General features: G+C 48.8%; 1 protein-coding gene across 1 annotated transcript in view; it reads right to left on the minus strand.

Annotated features, from left to right (window-relative positions):
• KPNB1 (karyopherin subunit beta 1) overlaps positions 1–16,601 on the minus strand; it is a 122,929-nt gene extending 106,328 nt beyond the window's left edge. The window contains exons 1-4 of the mRNA XM_030220636.1: positions 16,492–16,601; positions 16,284–16,342; positions 15,128–15,310; positions 12,390–12,590 (exon numbers count right to left, since the gene is read on the minus strand). Coding sequence (XP_030076496.1) covers positions 12,390–12,590; positions 15,128–15,310; positions 16,284–16,342; positions 16,492–16,531 — 483 coding nt within the window. The 5' untranslated portion in view covers positions 16,532–16,601. The remainder of the gene's footprint in view (positions 1–12,389; positions 12,591–15,127; positions 15,311–16,283; positions 16,343–16,491) is intronic.
• Between the last annotated feature and the right edge of the window lie 1,568 nt (positions 16,602–18,169).

Consider the following 18,169-nt stretch of genomic DNA (forward strand, 5'->3'; position numbering starts at 1 on the left):
CTCCATGGCTACCGGTCCCTGAGTCAACAGGTTCGGTACCAGAGGTAACGGCAGAGGAGCCTCCAGGAGCATCTGTCGGAGGTCTGCATACCAAGGTCTCCTTGGCCAATCCGGGGCGATGAGGACCACTTCTCCTGGGTGCAGCCGAATCCGCAAGAGCAGGCGCCCTATCAAGGGCCATGGGGGAAACACATAAAGTAGACCCGGAGGCCAGGGTTGAGCCAAGGCATCCAACCCCGCCGAGCGAGGATCTCTCCGTCTGCTGAAGAAGCACGGGACTTTGGTATTGGCACTTGTCGCCATTAGATCCATCACGGGCTTGCCCCATTTGGCACAGATCTGCAGGAATACTTCGTCTGCCAGATTCCATTCTGCTGGATCGATCTGATGCCTGCTCAGATAATCGGCCTGCACATTGCTCTGACCTGCAATATGAGCTGCCGAGAGACACTGAAGATGCAGCTCGGCCCAGTGGCAAATCAGTTCGGCCTGCGCAACTAGTGCTCTGCACCTTGTTCCGCCTTGTCGATTTATATAGGCCACCATTGTCGTGTTGTCCGACATCACTCTGACAGCCAATCCTTCCAGGGTCACTTGAAAGGCCAGAAGCGCCTGAAACACCGCTTTCAACTCTAGGCGGTTGATGGACCACTCCGACTCCTCGGGTGTCCATAGACCCTGGGCATGCTTCCCCTTGCAGTGGGCGCCCCAGCCCTTCAGGCTGGCATCTGTTACCACCAGGCACCAAACGGGGAGCGTCAGCGGCATTCCTCGCCGCAGCATGTGTCCGAGAGCCACCACTCCATGCTGAGTCGGGCCACAGAGACCAAGTAAGTCTGCATTGGTAATCCTGAGAAATAGGAGACCATCTCCGGAGTAGGGAATACTGTAGAGGTCTCAGGTGCGCTCTCGCCCAGGGTACCACTTCCATCGTGGCTGTCATCGATCCCAGCAGCTGGACAATGTCCCAAGCTCGCGGGCGGGGCATCCTCAGGAGCAGACGGACCTGATTCTGAAGCTTGCACCGCCTTAGCTCGGGTAGGAACACATAGCCCGAGACTGTGTCGAACCTGGCCCCCAAAAACTCTAGAGATTGTGAAGGGGACAGGTGACTTTTGGCCATATTGACGACCCAGCCTAGAGATTGCAGTACTGAGACCACTCTGGCTGTAGCTTGTAAGCTCTCTGTTGCAGAGTCTGCTCTGATGAGCCAGTCGTCTAGGTACGGGTGAACCCTGATACCTTCTCGCCTGAGAAAAGCAGCTACTACCACCATTACCTTCGAAAAGGTTCGGGGAGCTGTGGCGAGGCCAAACGGCAAGGCCCTGAACTGGAAATGTTTTCCCAATACCACAAACCTCAGAAACTTCTGGTGCGGGGGCCAAATCGGTATGTGCAAGTAAGCTTCTTTCAGGTCCAGAGACGTGAGAAACTCTCCTGGCTGTACCGCCGCAATGACGGAGCGCAGGGATTCCATTTGGAAATGCCGCACTCTCAGGGACTTGTTCACTTCTTTTAAGTCCAGAATAGGGCGAAAGGACCCACCTTTTCGCGGCACCACAAAGTAGATGGAGTATCGACCGCAGCCTTGCTCGGCGGGAGGCACCGGGGTCACTGCCCCTAACTGAATCAGACCTTGTAAAGTCTCCTCCACCGCCGCCCGTTTGACGGCAGAACCGCATCGGGACTCCACAAACACGTCTCTTACTGGGGCGTTGAATTCTATTCTGTATCCATCTCTGATCAGGTCCAGAACCCACTGATCTGAGGAAACCTTGGCCCACTCCTCGACAAAGAGGGAAAGCCGTCCTCCGATGACAGGCATCGAGGAGAGGGCCGGCGCACCATCATTGAGAGGGTCTCCCCTGAACTCCTGGTCTTGAGCCACCGGCTGCGGGACGCTTGTCCGAGCGAAAGGAGTTCCTCTGCTGACCATGGGCACGTGAAGTGAACCCAGCAGAACGCCCCGGGTGGTACCTTCTAGCTTCACGGAAGCGAGGTCTGTACGAGGAGTGGACCGCCTGGCCCTTAGAGGAAGGCCTCTGCCTATCTTCGGGCAAGCGCTGGGGTTTTGGATCACCCAGGCCTTTCACAATTTTCTCCAACTCATCACCAAATAGGAGAAGTCCTTGAAAAGGCAACTTCACCAACCTTTGCTTAGAGGCCATGTCCGCTGCCCAGTGTCGTAGCCACAGACGACGGCGAGCCGCCACTGCTACTGCCATTTGTTTAGCCGAAGCTCTGACAAGGTCATAAAGGGCATCAGCCAGAAAGGACAAGGCCACCTCCATCCGCGGAGCCACATCCAAGAAGGGCTCCGCTCCATCTCCGGGCTGAGCCACTGCCTGTTGCAGCCAAGCTAGGCAGGCTCTAACAGCATAACAGCTGCATGCAGACGCCCGAACAGTGAGACCTGCAATTTCAAAGGACCGTTTCAATGCTGTTTCCAGCCTACGGTCTTGAGCATCCTTCAGGGCAACACCGCCTTCAACAGGGAGGGTAGTTCTCTGTCACCGCAGTGACTAGGGCATCCACTGTAGGCATCTGAAAACGAGCCATATGTCCCTCACGCAGAGGGTATAACTGCCCCATAGCCCTGGAAACTCTCAAAGGTCCCTCGGGGTCAGCCCACTGAGCCGAAACAAGCTCTAGGATGGAGTCATGCAAAGGGAAGGCCCGAGCAGCTTTCTTGGTACTAGCCATCCTGGGATTACCCGAGGAGGCCATGCCACTGTCAGGATCTTCAATCGAGAGGGCCTGCAGGGTATCTGAAATAAGCGCTGGCAGCTCATCACGGTGGAAAATCCTCACCGCGGAGGGATCATCCAGATCCTGTGGTAAATCCGCACCTGACTCTGGTTCCTCAGACCAAGAACGTCTGTCAGAGTTCTCCGAATCCCCACACCCCGACCACGGGGGGGAAAAAGGTGCACCACAATCTGAAGGGGAATTAACCCTTCTACGCTTATCTTTAGGCCAAGCATCCTGGAAAAAAGCCTCACTGGGCAGTCCCAGGCCAGAATCCATTGGGGGGGGGGGGGGGGCAATCAGAGGAGCCTCAGGCGACCCTTGAGGAAGGGCTCTTTTCATCATGTATGCTTTATGCAGCAAAAGCACAAAATCCCGGGAGAAAATCTCACCCTGGGCACCCAAATCCTGTCCGGTGCTAGCCACTCCTGAAATAACCTCATCTCGAGGTGCCCCATCCGGCTCAGGTCTCTCCGTGTCCACGGAGGCCGCGCCATGTGGTGTAAGCAAAATGGCGCCCGCTGCCAGCTCAGAGCGGGAAGAAACATCGCTCGCCATGCTCGGGCCGGCTCCTACGCCAGTACAGCACGATTTACAGAGCCCTGCTGCTGATTTGCGCTTGCCACAAGTGGAACGGCGCTTTACATTGTCCGCAGCCATCGCCGAAAACCGGCGGTAAAATCCAAGATGGCGGTTTTGCGCCAAAATCGCCCCGATCGCGGGCCCACCCCGGAGGAGTTGGAAAACACTCTTACCTCAAAGGATCTAGTGTACAACTACGATCCTGCTGAAAATCAGGTCAAAAACCTCTGTTCCAGCGTCTCTGCGTTTAAAAACGCGACGAGACTTTTTTTTTTTTTTTAAGCTGTGAGGAAAGCAGAGGTATTGAAGACTCCAGAGGCTCAGATGAGTGGGAAAGGCAGGGAAAGGGCGAACCTATATGCCTGCATCCACTGTTGGTGGGTAAGGACAGGGAAAGCAAGGCAATATGTCCACATCCACAGAGTATGGGTAAGGCAGGGAAAGGGCTAACCTATGTGCCTTTAAAGTGAGGCTGCTATAGCCTTCAACACCCCGGTTAACAACTGGCAAGCCAGGAACCACCTCCCGGCAGATTTTTCTGGAGCTCGAACAAGCTGCAGCCACCCTGCTAGGGGAGATAGAGAATACTGAAGAGGCAGTGGAGCTAGCTGGCCAAGAGGGCATTGTGAAAGTTTGAGTGTTCTCTATCTCCCCTGCTGGTTGATGGACATAACCCATACGTAATGGCTTCATCTGCTTGATGACAAGGAAGGTAAAATTATGTATAATCATACCTGATAATTTTCTTTCCATTAATCATAGCTGATCAATCCATAGACTGGTGGGGTTGTGTCCATCTACCAGCAGGTGGAGATAGAGAGCAAACTTTTGCCTCCCTATATGTGGTCATGTGCTGCCGGAAACTCCTCAGTATGTCGATATCAAAGCTCCATCCGCAGGACTCAGCACTTAGAGAATTACACCCACGAAGGGACACTCTGCCCAGCTCACCACCGCCGAAACGGGGGAGGGGAATTAACCCAGCTCATCCCCACACAAGTGGGGGAGGGGAATCCGTCCAGCTCATCCCCACGGAGCGGGGGAGGGACACCACACCCGCCGATGCGGGGGGATCTGGCTTATCCTGCAACCGCAACCGCGGGAGGAGCTGACTGACCCTAACACCGCCGAAGCGGGAGGGGTACAAAGCTGCCCTACAGCCGCACGAAGCGGGAGGGAGTGCCGGCAGAATTTATGTCTCAATCCAGCCCCGTAAAACGGAGGGGAGAGGAATGCAGCAGCTCACTGTAACACAAACTCGTCTCAACTCTTGAAGAATCCAAGTGAAAGAACTTGAACACGAAGTCTTTCTGAAATAACTGAAGACTAAACTTGAACCTGAAATGCAACCAGAATAAAAACAGATATCTGGGAGGGGCTATGGATTGATCAGCTATGATTAATGGAAAGAAAATTATCAGGTATGATTATACATAATTTTACCTTCCATATCATCAAGCTGATCAATCCATAGACTGGTGGGATGTACCGAAGCAGTACTCACCCAGGGCGGGACATTGAAATCCCTGACCTCAACACTGAAGCTCCAAACCGGGCCTCCGCCCGTGCAGCCACAGTCAAACGGTAATGCTTGGAGAATGTATGAGCCGAAGCCCAAGTTGCCGCCTTGCATATCTCTTCCAAGGAGACGGATCCGGCCTCTGCCATCGAGGCCGCCTGAGCTCTCGTGGAGTGAGCCTTCAGCTGGATAGGCGGCACCTTCCCCGCGGCCACATAAGCCGCTGCAATGGCTTCCTTGACCCATCTTGCCACTGTAGGCTTAGCAGCCTGCAGACCCTTACGAGGACCTGCAAACAGGACAAACAGATGATCCGATTTCCGGAAATCATTGGTCACTTCCAAGTATCTGAAGATGACTCGTCTCACATCCAGATATTTAAGAGCAGAGTACTCCTCTGGGTAGTCCTCCCTACGAAAGGAAGGGAGACAGAGCTGCTGATTCACATGGAAGCGAGAAACAATCTTGGGCAGGAAGGAAGGCACTGTGCGAATAGTCACTCCTGCCTCAGTGAACTGCAGAAAAGGCTCTCGACATGAGAGCGCCTGGAGCTCGGAAACTCTTCTGGCTGAAGTGATAGCCACCAAAAAGACTGCTTTCAACGTCAGGTCTTTCAGAGATGCCCTCGACAAGGGTTCAAAAGGCGGCTTCTGCAATGCTCTTAGCACCAGGTTGAGATTCCACGCAGGCACCACTGAGTGCAGAGGAGGGCGCAGGTGATTAACTCCCTTGAGAAAGCGCACCACATCTGGCTGCGAAGCCAGGGAAGCACCCTTCAGGCGGCCCCTGAGGCAAGCCAGAGCCGCTACCTGGACTTTAAGGGAACTGAGCGACAGGCCTTTCTCCAGACCTTCTTGCAGGAACGCCAACACTGAAGAAATTGGAGCAGTGAAGGGAGAAAGTGAGCCTGCTTCACACCATGCTGCAAAGATACGCCAAACCCTGGCGTAAGCAGTAGAAGTAGAGCGTTTCCTCGCTCTCAGCATAGTGGCGATGACCTTGTCTGAGAAGCCCTTCTTCCTCAGACGCTGCCGCTCAATAGCCAGGCCGTAAGACCAAAGGGAGAGGGATCCTCCATCACCACGGGACCCTGATGTAACCGGCCCTGCTCCACTGACAGCCGCAGAGGATCGTCGACTGAGAGCCTGATCAAGTCCGCATACCAGGGACGTCTGGGCCAATCCGGACCCACCAGGATTACCCTGCCGGGATGCTTTGCCACCCGGTCTAGCACCCTGCCCAACATGGGCCAGGGCGGGAACACATAGAGGAGCTCTTTTGTCGGCCACTGTTGGAGAAGAGCATCTACTCCCAGGGATCGAGGGTCCCCTCCTCTGCTGAAAAAGCGCGGCACTTGGCAATTGGCCGATGACGCCATCAGATCTAGGCTCGGCTGGCCCCAGCGCTTCGTGATGTCCAAGAACGCCTGAGCAGATAGTTGCCACTCTCCGGGCTCCAAGGTATGGCGACTGAGAAAGTCCGCCTTGACATTCATGACTCCGGCAATGTGGGCCGCTGAAAGCTGCTCCAGGTTCGCTTCCGCCCACTGGCAAAGACTCATAGCCTCCTTGGCTAGAGGGGCGCTCTTGGTACCTCCCTGGCGGTTGATATAGGCCACAGCCGTGGCATTGTCCGACAGGACCCGTACAGGCTACAACACCAGTACCGGGATGAACTCCAATAACACCAACCGAATGGCTCTGAGTTCCAGGAGGTTGATAGACCACTTGCCTCTGCAGGAGACTAGAGCCCCTGCGCTGTCCTTCCCAAGCAGTGGGCTCCCCAGCCCATCAAAGAGGCGTCTGTCGTGACGACAATCCACTCCGGGGTCACCAGAGGCAATCCTGCAGACAACTTGTCTGTCTGCGTCCACCAGCTCAGCGCCTTGCGCACTGCTGGGTCCACGGGAAGGCGCACAGCATAATCCTCCGACATCGGAGTCCAGCGCAGCAGCAGAGATAGCTGTAGTGGTCTCATATGAGCCCTGGCCCAGGGCACTACTTCCATCGTGGCCGTCATAGAGCCCAACAGCTGCACGTAGTCCCAAGCCCGAATAGGAGAGGCTACTAGGAACTAGTCCACCTGAGCCTGAAGCTTGACAATCCGATTGTCTGGCAGGAACACTCTGCCCACTTGGGTGTCGAATCGAACTCCCAGATACTCCAGGGACTGAGTCGGGCGCAGCTGGCTCTTCTTCCAGTTGATGATCCATCCCAGGGAGCTCACAAGAGCAACTACCCGGTCCATAGCTTTGCCGCACTCTGCATAAGAGGGGGCTCGGATCAACCAGTCGTCCAGATAAGGATGGACTTGTACTCCTTCCTTTAGCAGGAAGGCCGCTATGACCCCCATTACTTTGGAAAAGGTCCGCGGAGCAGTAGCCAACCCGAAAGGGAGGGCTCTGAACTGGAAGTGTCGTCTCAGGACTGCAAAACGCAGAAAGCGTTGGAGAGGAGGCCAGATGGGAATATGCAGGTACGCTTCCTTGATGTCCAAGGAAGCCAAGAACTCTCCTGCCTTCACTGCCGCTATAACAGAGCGGAGAGTCTCCATGCGAAAGTGCCTCACTTTCCAGGCCCGATTGACCCCTTTGAGGTCGAGGATAGGCCGGACAGAACCTCCTTTCTTTGGAACCACAAAGTAAATGGAGTAACGTCCCTTGCCAATCTGATTTTTTGGCACCGGAACGACCGCACCCAGGCGGATCAGGTTGTCCAAGGTCTGCTGCACTGCCACAGCTTGACCGGAGACTTGCAGGGAGAGAGTACAAACCCGTCTCTTAAGGGTTGGCAGAACTCTAGCTTGTAGCCGTCTCTGATGACTTCCAGCACCCACGCGTCTGAAGTTATAGAGGTCCACTCGCCCAGAAACGAGGACAGCCGTCCTCCAATCTGCACTGGGACGTGGACCAAGGCCCCGTCATCGGGTACGAGACCCTGGGGGAGGACCGGAGGGAGCACCTCCGGGACGGCGGTCTCTGCGAAAGGAATGCTGCTTGGGGGAGAAATTCCTCTTGAAGGAAGAGGGGGCAGAGGAACCCGACTTGCCCGGGCGGTACCGACGGGCTTCCAGCAACCGTCCTCTGGAGGTACCGGGACGAGTACTAGCCCGAGCCCTGACCTCTGGTAATTTCTTGCCCTTAGACGTGCCGAGATCGGTCACGATTTTGTCCAGCTCGACCCCAAAGAGCAGCTTGCCTTTAAAAGGCAATCTAGCCAGGCGGGATTTAGAGGCGTGGTCAACCACCGCCGCGCAGAGACTGTCTGAGCCATGCCTTTAGCTGAGGCTCTCAAGACATCATACAGCAAGTCTGCCAAATAGGCTAAGCCCAATTCCAGGGCCGGCCAATCAGCCCTCAAGGAAAGATCCGAGGGGGAAGCCCGCTGCACCATAGTCAGGCACGCCCTGGCCACATAGGAGCCGCAAACTGAGGCCTGCAAACTTAAAGCAGCTGCCTCAAAGGACGACCTTAAGGCCGCCTCCAATCTTCTGTCTTGGGCGTCCTTTAGGGCCGTGCCACCTTCCACCGGCAACGCCGTTTTCTTAGTCACCGCAGTGATTAAAGAATCCACAGTAGGCCACAGATAGGCCTCACGTTCACTCACAGCCAAAGGATAGAGGCGGGACATAGCCCTAGCCACTTTAAGGCTCGTTTCCGGGACATCCCATTGAGCCGCAATTAAGGTGTGCATGGCATCATGCACGTGGAAGGATCTAGGCGGGCGCTTCGTCCCCAGCATAATGGCAGAGCCAACAGGGGCTGAGGGAGAGACGTCCTCCGGAGAGGAAATCTTCAAAGTGTCCATGGCCTGTAAAAACAGGTTGGGCAAATCCTCTGGGCTAAAAAGCCGCGCTGCAGAGGGGTCATCCGCTCCATCCGAGCGGGGATCTATCTCCTCCAAGGAATCCGCAAAGGACCGTTGGGAGACCTCAGACACGCTGCCCTCATCTACATCGGAGGAGACAAAGTCCTCCAAGGCCTGGAAATCAACCCGAGGGCGTTTACCTCTGGGAACCTCAACCTCTTTATCAGAAGAGGGAGCAGGGGCAGCGTTTTGCATGAGGAAAGCCTGATGCAGCAGCAAAACAAACTCGGGGGAGAAACCCCCCAGACTGTGCCTTCCGCAGCCTGGGCAACAGCCCTAGACGCACTCTCAACCGGCGCTCGCAATAGCGGGGGAGAGACATGCTGCGCATCCAAAATGGCGTCCGGCGCGAAACTCCGCGAAGGAGCCGCGCGGGAAGAACGGCGCTTAACTTTAGCCGCTTGTGCCGTCGCCCAAATTAAGGGCGTTCATGGCATTAATGTCTCCAACCTCAAGGGCGGCCCACGAAGAAGCCGTCCGAGCCGCGTGGCCGGCCAAGATGGCGGAGGCGAGGAGCGGGGGATGGGCGTTTATGGCGGGAAAAAACCGCCACGCCGGAGGAACGACCGGGACATTCATCGGTCACTAAACTGTCACCCATCAAGGGCGAATCAGGTTGTAAAACCCCCGCATCCCCTCTAGAAGCGCTCCAGCGATCCGGGGAGCGACCCTTTGCGCCCTCGCCCTCCGACGCCATATGCCACGAGGAGAAGAATCGGGGAACCCCCTGCCCGCTATAAAAAGGTAAAATTACCTGCTTGCCGCTCCGAGCTGTAACGAACTGGTGTCCCAGTGAGTAGCTGCAATGAACGTTTAAAGAAACGTCGAATTAAACGCCTTTAAAGACGTTTAAAATTTTTTTTTTTTTTTTTTTAAACGGAGCCAGCGGGAGGGGGGAGAAAAGGAGGGACCTGGCACCACCAGGTTTGCACTTGCTCAAAAGAGCCCTCAACCCCAGGCCTCAACAAAACCTAAGGATTAGGCTTGGAGGCCTAGCCAGAGCTGCTGCTGTGTGTGACCACCACCTGCTGAGATAGAGAACATACTGAGGAGTTTCCGGCAGCACATGACCACATATAGGGAGGCAAAAGTTTGCTCTCTATCTCCACCTGCTGGTAGATGGACACAACCCCACCAGTCTATGGATTGATCAGCTTGATGATATGGAAAGAGCATTTCTTCAGTATGTTCTCAGTTTAGAAAACGAGAGCCTGCTCTACACAGATGCTTGTGTTCCCCCTCCTGCCCTCAAGAGTTCCAGGTCTATTATAGAACTCAAAAAAATATTTTTACCGTAAGATTTTGGGCCTAGTGTACCCATTACCTTGAAAACTAAAAGTGTAAGCCAATAATCTAAGTGTGCCAGCAGCTATTAAGTATTTGCTCTTGAGACAAGCACACTTCAGAAAGTGTAGTCTATATATTTAAGATCCAAGACATACAAATGCATCATCAGCTTGCAATATGCCACTCAAAATCAATCCTTCATGGAAAACAGATTAGGTTGAGATCCTAAATAGCCACAAACTTCTTGCTATACTCTGGGAATGCAAGAGGTATGAAAGCAACAGTAGTAAGTTTCCCTGATTAAGTCCCTTTGGGTCTTTGGCTTCACAATAAGCCTATCAGTCATGGTGTCAGACCCATCTCATATACACTTATCTCTCCAAGGTGTGGTAAAGAGAAGGCATACCTTACTTTCAATCCCCACATCATTATGCCAATCCTTAAGTTTGGAAACAGTATTTTCTTCTCCCCCGTGCCTTTGCTTCCTCAGTGGTAAACTTCTCAGAATCTTCCATGCTCTAGCAATTACCAAACTTCATTTCAGAAACAAATGCAGTCAGTGCTGTGGTAACGTGTTTTGGGGTTCTTCTTTAGATTAAAAAGGAACAAACTACAACCAACCTACTCCACAGACTTCTCAGATCACCAGCTTTCTGCGGACCCCAATTTTATCATAAAGTAGTATGTGATGTAAAACTAAGCTGCAATAGCATACACATAGCTTGAACAGGCCATGCAAAAATGGCATGCAGTGCAGTAACAGAACAGCAACTGGCAAAGTTAACTTGTGCGCATATGTAACATTGAGAATACGCCTGACAGCACAGGCACCAAGTATTAAATAAAAATACATAAAATAATACTTTGAATGCTCAAATCAGTGCAGATTACAAGGCCTTATTCCCAACCTTAAAAGATCAGAACTCATTTAAATTAGCCCTCTACACACCTTTGAAACCTCTAAGGTTCTCTCAAGGAGAATCACCATCTGTACCCTCATCAAAAGAAATTGTACGATATGGTATCTGCAGCAAGCCTTCTCAGGAGTAGCCTCCACACTCTCAAACTTACTCCCAGAGGGGCTATGTCTAACTCTAGACTACCTCTACTTCAGGAAGCAGGTGAAAACTTGGCTCTTAAGCTTTTAATACATGTGCTGACTGACTACACACATCACACACTTGGACTAGATTACTGAACACCCTGTAACTTAAGACCTGTTCCTCATATCTTGTATAACAGTACAAAGATTTTGCCTTGAGTTTAAACACCCATCTATCCCAACTGACTCTATACTACCTATGCTGTCCCCATCTCTGTACTTGGTCCCTCAACTACATAGAAAAGCATTATTATCTATACTACTTAAATGTTCTATTGCATTGCCATACCTAGGCTATTTGAATGTTCTATTACATTGCTTATTGGGTGTTTCACTGGTATTATGCTTACATCATTTTATTTTAATATTCTTCCATGCTGTCTATTATGGCATTATACCAACATTTCCAAGTTTACCTCATTTATTGTATATATTTGCCCATTTTTACTATTAGGTTAACAAAATTTAAGTTTTATGTTAAACCGGACCTGCTGAATGTCCATAAAATGTTAATACCAATACATACATTTGTCTAAGGTCCCTTCATTTCAAAGAAAATGCAGTACTTTACCAGACCACATATGGATATGATAAAATGTAACAAAAGCAATCTAAACTCCCCTCCCCCCCACACCAAAAAAAGAAAGAAAAGTCTAGCTATAAGTTCTCTCCAGCTGCTACTTCTAAAGTGCATTCGCTCCAAGAATGTATGAGGAGCAAAAGCTGTCCAGCAAGAGCATAGGAAAAAACTTTACAAAGGACAAGGGTTGTATTTACCTCTAGGTGAGCACGCACTGGAACATGCTTAAGTCTTCTAGACTTTTGAGCTCTAAGAGAGTACGTTCAAGCTGACACCACATGTCGGACTGACTTATCCTGCTTTTCCACAGAAAAACTTTTTTGCCCTATTTTGAGTGTGGGCAAAGTTTAAGCAAAGCTCATTCCAGGGACAAACAGGGAAGGCAGACCAATTTCATCATTTCTTTCCTCTAATAATATTCCTCAGTCATGTGTAATGTGCATTTTTTTTGTTTTAAAACAGTCACAATAGAATGTAAAGTACCAGACTTTAGATTTTTACATTAATACTTTCACAATAGAACTGGACCTGTTGTAAGAGCTTGGGAAAAGTAGTAGTTCCTTTTATATACCTCACTCCTTTTACCTCGCAGACAAGGAAATATGCTGCTTGTTGAAATATGACCTTTCAACAAGTAGCACAGAACATGGTAGTCAAAAAAAAGACCTCAGAAAAAAGCATACAGAAAACTACTTGAAGACTTACAATATCCTGGCAGATATAACCAATTGCTTCTAACGTTGATTCTTTCATGTGCTCTGTGCTGTTGGGGTTTGTGACATTGGCCACCAGCTGTGGAATGAGTTCAGGCCACTGGCTGACTGGGATTTCAGCACACGCAATGCCAGCCACACATTGAGACGCTGAGCTGGGCCTGTAGGTTTCAGTTCCCAAAGTTTGCAAAACCTGAAGATGACAGACAAGTATTCAGTTACTGCCGCTTCTTCTCTTCAAGAAAGCCCTGAAACAAAAATCAGCCTTCCATCGAGAAAACTCCTCTTTCCCTAAGATTAAGATTTTACAACAAATCATACCAACACCTGAGAAAAAGTTTAGGAGTAAGAGTATTGAGACAATCAGGATAACTGCTGATAAGCTTAAGATTTTAGCTCTTTTTAAAGTAATATTTAGGTATAAGATACTCTTTACGGAATACTGAGCTAATAGCCTACAAGCGAATGAAATTTGTGGCTAATGCCCTGCAATCGCTGCTCAGGCTGGAGAGCTGATGGAGCACTTAACAGTAAAGAGACCTGCTAGCAACAGAGACTTTTTAAAAATTGTTTTTGTATGTTAGCATACTAAAACAAAGACAATGAGGCTTAGAACTCATTCATAAAGGTACGAAAGTTAAACAGTGAAGCTGGATCCTGTTCCAGATAGATACACACTTCCACTGGAGACAGTGAAGATATGAGTTGGAGAAGACTGAGTTATGAATAGAAATGTCTACAACTCTGCAATATTTCAGTACTACTCACTTGCAATCCTTTGGGGTCAAACAGGTTTTCAGCATGTCCCTAATATGTATGAGGTTTGTTTCCGTACAATGGAGATAGTAGACATACTAAAAACTGACTACAGCTCTCGAGGACAGTCAAGGAATACCACTGCTCTATACTATGTTTGCTTTAAAGAGTGGCGTAGCTGCCTAGTGGCTACAGCAGCAGGCAAACCAGACATGCCAGGGTTTAAATCCCCCTCCTTATGGATGTTCCTCTTGGGAGAGAAGCAACTTTCCAAATCCTATTGCTTCAGATACAAATTATAAGCCCTGGGGGAAGTACCTGTATGTAAACTTACCCTGAGCTCAGATTTGGCCAAGTGAGAAAATCTAAAATCCTAAAGTTTACAAGTTTCTGCTATGTGAACCTGCACCAGAAGTCAAATCATGGATTATATTCATCACAAATGTACTAATCTCACAAAACAGGAGTAACTATTCTACTCTCACTTATGAAATTTAAAGTGCTATGTACATTTCTGACTTGCCCCTGAAAAGTTAACGAAATAGCTCAGTATTATCTGATTTTTCAATTATACCTTTCCTTCTGTATTATCTGATGAAACCATGAAATTGTTAACACAAGAAAAACATCCTAACATGGTATTTTACTACAGATCAGCACGTTATCTTCCCCAAAATCTATTTTATTCCTATGTGCCCTACTGCAGGTAATATATGCTAACTTTAGTAAGAGAAGTCTCCTAATTTCTGGCTGACCTCAGAGACGTGTTCATAAATCTGTGTATTTATGAAAAGTCCAATATTAAACTGGCAGTGGTCAACAAACTAACCAACACAAGCTGATTTTGACCCAGACACACAATGCCAAGCCTAATCCAGGAACTAGCACTGAATACTCAAGTCTGTCCGGCACACCAGTGACAGCTGATATTCAGTGCTGGAGCCTGGATAACAAAGGACAGTTATTTCTGTGGTTCTATTTGCCCAAATGTTCAGTGCTGGTGCCCAAATAACTTCTGGATCCACCTCCAGAACATCCCAGAACTAAAATAGTGCTATGGCAGTCTCCAGTTATATGCAACTGAAAATCTGAGAATGAGGATCTTCTGCTGAATACCAGCCCTAAAAAAAATCTACAGGCTTAGAGACAAAAACCTCTCACAATAACTAGGAATTTATTTTGTTGTCTAGAAGATCACCAGGATACCTGGCCAGTCATTAATTTCAAAAACTGAACACCTCCATTGAAATCTTCATAGTGAAATATGTTTCAGTTGCCTCCCATCTAGGTGGTGTGTTTAAGTACTGGGCATGCAGTATTCTGATACATTTATGGAACTAACTCCCATTAGAGTTTTCAGGAACTAAATGTTAATTTCATAGTGTTGAAAGTGGTTTTATAAAACCAGGTATTCTGATGATCTTCTATAAAAGGCTTTATACATTAGAGAATTCTGCACAAGCCTCAAATCAATAGCTAGTGATGTACACAAAGTGCAGCAGTAACAATCAAGATTACCTGAACCTAACATGCCACTACATTCTGTACCATTGGTACAGCACCAGCTTATCTTTTAAACTTGTGTATTGTGGTAAGCCCAAATAAGAGGTTACTATAGTCAAGTTTGCCAATTACCACCACCTGGACCAACATCTCTGAACTTCCACAAGTCAAATATGGCTTTAAATTGGCAAACCACTCCCAAAGCATTAATCACTTTCAACACTGATCCTGAAGTGTGAACACAAGTGTAATCAAACCTCGCTCCTAAACTCAATTATTGGGTACCCCATGACATACATGTCAGCAGTAATTATCTCAGTACAAAAACAGCCTACCTCTACCCCAGTATGTGACAGATACATCTAGGAGGATGGGAAAAAAAAGCATTATCCAGTGGCAATTATGCTGTGGGATGTAGAACAAACCAGTAGAAAAAGAGATGTTACCACGATACAAGATGCTATTTCTTACATAGGTCTTGACTTCTCTTCGTGCATTGGCATCAATAGCAAGCCACCTCTGTTGGTATTGCGCTTTGACATCTGGGTCCTTGGATGTAAGTGAATTCTTAATTTGTAGTCCGGAGGCAACTCTGGCAACCTGGCTGTTCCCTGGGTTTGCCAACACTTTTGACAGTGCCACCAAGAAAGTGGGCTGGTCAAAAAATAATAGTATTTTTTAAATATACATTCATAAAAGAGTAAAATTATAAACAATGCATTTTAAACGGAGCACAAATATCCCCATGGTTACTCTAGTTTTTAACTAGCAAAAGTTATCTCAAGCAGCATTTACTTAGAAAATTTTCCCATAAATAGGCATTTTTGGGTCTGGCAGCTTGCAGGTCTATGGTAAGAATAGTGGGTAGAAGCAACTATAGATTATTTCCGCTTTGGTACAAAGTATCCACAAAAAAATTTCAAATTAAACCTCTACAGCTACTTTGAATCCCTTGTGATTAGAAGTACAAGTACCATATATATATGGTTGGTATGGAAGCAGTTTTTTGCCTCGGGATTTAGTCATCAAAGCAAATCTCTTTAAAAAGAGATCCTTACATTTTACAATACTTTCATAAATTTTTCACTACCCATAAAGCTGCAACACCGTGCCTAAGGTTCATACACCAAGAATAAAATCCTATGATAAAACTGGTAGCCCAAAATATTACAGATATTTTAAACATATACTTCACTTTTACATACATTGCTAAAGTGTTTTTATGCCTATAATGACCTGCACGGCATCGTATGCCGGAGAAGCAAAGGCGAAGTCTACCCAAAAGATATGATGAACTCTTGCATCCTCCCGTGATGTTCATGTGTACTTTTTCCCCTTTTCCCACACATGGCCCAAGTCAACGCAACCTAACATGAATAGTCGCCGACTCAAACCCTCCTCCCACTCTGCCATTGGCCAGCCCCCTCCCGGCTCCTGTGACTTACGCTTCACCATTGGTCAATTCACCCCCTCAAGCCTCTAGCAAAACCAAGCAGCAGGCAGGTTAGGATACGCCCTTTCTGGCGGTTTCACCAAAGGCCTACTAGTCCCAGCTCAGCCCAGGACCTTTCTAAACAGTCCTGGCAGGGCAAACACAAATCCCCACTCCCCTCACACAGACACACACCAGGTTCTCGATGGCCGCCTGCTCCAGAAACTTCTGCGCCGCTTCCAGCTCATTGCGGTCTGAAGAAACAAAACAAGCCGGAATCAGTGTAAGCGCGGTCGATGGCCCCTCCACGAGCTTCCCTCCCACCAGCTTACTTCAAGCCCCGGATCCCCAAGTCTACTCTCGCCCCTCAGCCTCCCCTCCGCCCCCAGTTGCTACTCCATACCCGGGGATACGGTCTTCTCCAAGATGGTAATCAGCTCCATTGCTGCGGCCGGTCAGGGCGACTCGGGCGGCGGCTGCGCGGTGGAGCACAGAAAGGAAATGACGTGAGACAGAACACTATGAAGCGGAGGGGTATTAGCCGGCGTAAACGCAGTACGCCGCACTCTTATTGGCCGACAGATCAGAAGGCGCCCAGAAAAATTGAATTGCTCTGAGCCAGTATGGGGCGTAAGCCGGTACCGCGGAGAATGCTGGGAGAGCAGTGTGCATGCTGTGCCTACGCTACCGGAAAGTGAAGGCGCGGCCCTATGGCGCGCATAAAGGAACCAGGCGGGGGGCGTGGTTCTTTAGCGTGCACACAGGGGGGAGGCTGGGGGCAGGTCCTATATTATAACATATATAGGGGAGCAAGGGCCGAGGCACAGCTGTACTATATAGCGCGTATAGGAGATAGTCCGTGTACAGCATGATACAAGTTGGTCTATAAGTACAACTAATGTGGGAAAGTAATAGTAGGGAGGGAGCTTAAGGACTCATCGATCTCTAGTAAGTTTCCCCCCCCCCTGCTACACTGTTGTAGAACTTAGTTAATCTACTACTACTACTCTGACTTTGTCTTTTTACCTCGGGACAGACTCAACATTTTTGCTTTGTTTTGCACATACGAACGAGTATGAACTACAATTGTAAATCTCAGTTTTACTAACATGTTTTTTGTTGTGCCAAAAGATCGTCAGAGCAGATAGTAAATGGCGGCAGATAAAGACCTGAAGGGTCCATCTAGTCTGCCCAACAGTCACACTCAAGTCAACATTAAACAAACAGTGAATGTGATATAAAAATACTTGAGTATTGTCTTTCTTTGGCATTTCCTATGAAGAGAGGCTGAGAAGGCTAGGGCTTTTCAGCTTGGAGAAGAGACGGCTGAGGGGAGATATGATAGAAGTGTATAAAATAATGAGTGGAATGGATCGGGTGGATGTGAAGCGACTGTTCACGCTATCCAAAAATACTAGGACTAGAGGGCATGAGTTGAAGCTACAGTGTGGTAAATTTAAAACGAATCGGAGAAAATTTTTCTTCACCCAACGTGTAATTAGACTCTGGAATTCGTTGCCGGAGAACGTGGTACGGGCGGTTAGCTTGACGGAGTTTAAAAAGGGGTTAGATAGATTCCTAAAGGACAAGTCCATAGACCGCTATTAAATGGACTTGGAAAAATTCCGCATTTTTAGGTATAACTTGTCTGGAATGTTTTTACGTTTGGGGAGCGTGCCAGGTGCCCTTGACCTGGATTGGCCACTGTCGGTGACAGGATGCTGGGCTAGATGGACCTTTGGTCTTTCCCAGTATGGCAGTACTTATGTACTTATGTACTTCTGGGACATAAACCGTAGAAATCTGCCTGGCCCTGTCCTTATGTTCAACTACTTGAGTAAAGTGGTGTGGTAGCCTTGTTAGTCCACTTCTAAAGGTAATAAATAGAAATACATCAAAACATATACAAGAAAACAAGATGACATTTTTACTAGCTTTCAAAGGTAACCCTTCAGATCAGAAATAAGCAAACATTGACAAATAATATATATAATATATGTGGAACAAAAGCATTGCAATGACACATGAAGAGGGTATAGTGGGTGAAAGACAGGTAGAGATGGATGGCTGATAAGAGGATG

Source organism: Microcaecilia unicolor, chromosome 12 (genome assembly GCF_901765095.1).
Source record: "Microcaecilia unicolor chromosome 12, aMicUni1.1, whole genome shotgun sequence".
In the NCBI taxonomy this organism is placed as follows: Eukaryota; Metazoa; Chordata; class Amphibia; order Gymnophiona; family Siphonopidae; genus Microcaecilia; species Microcaecilia unicolor.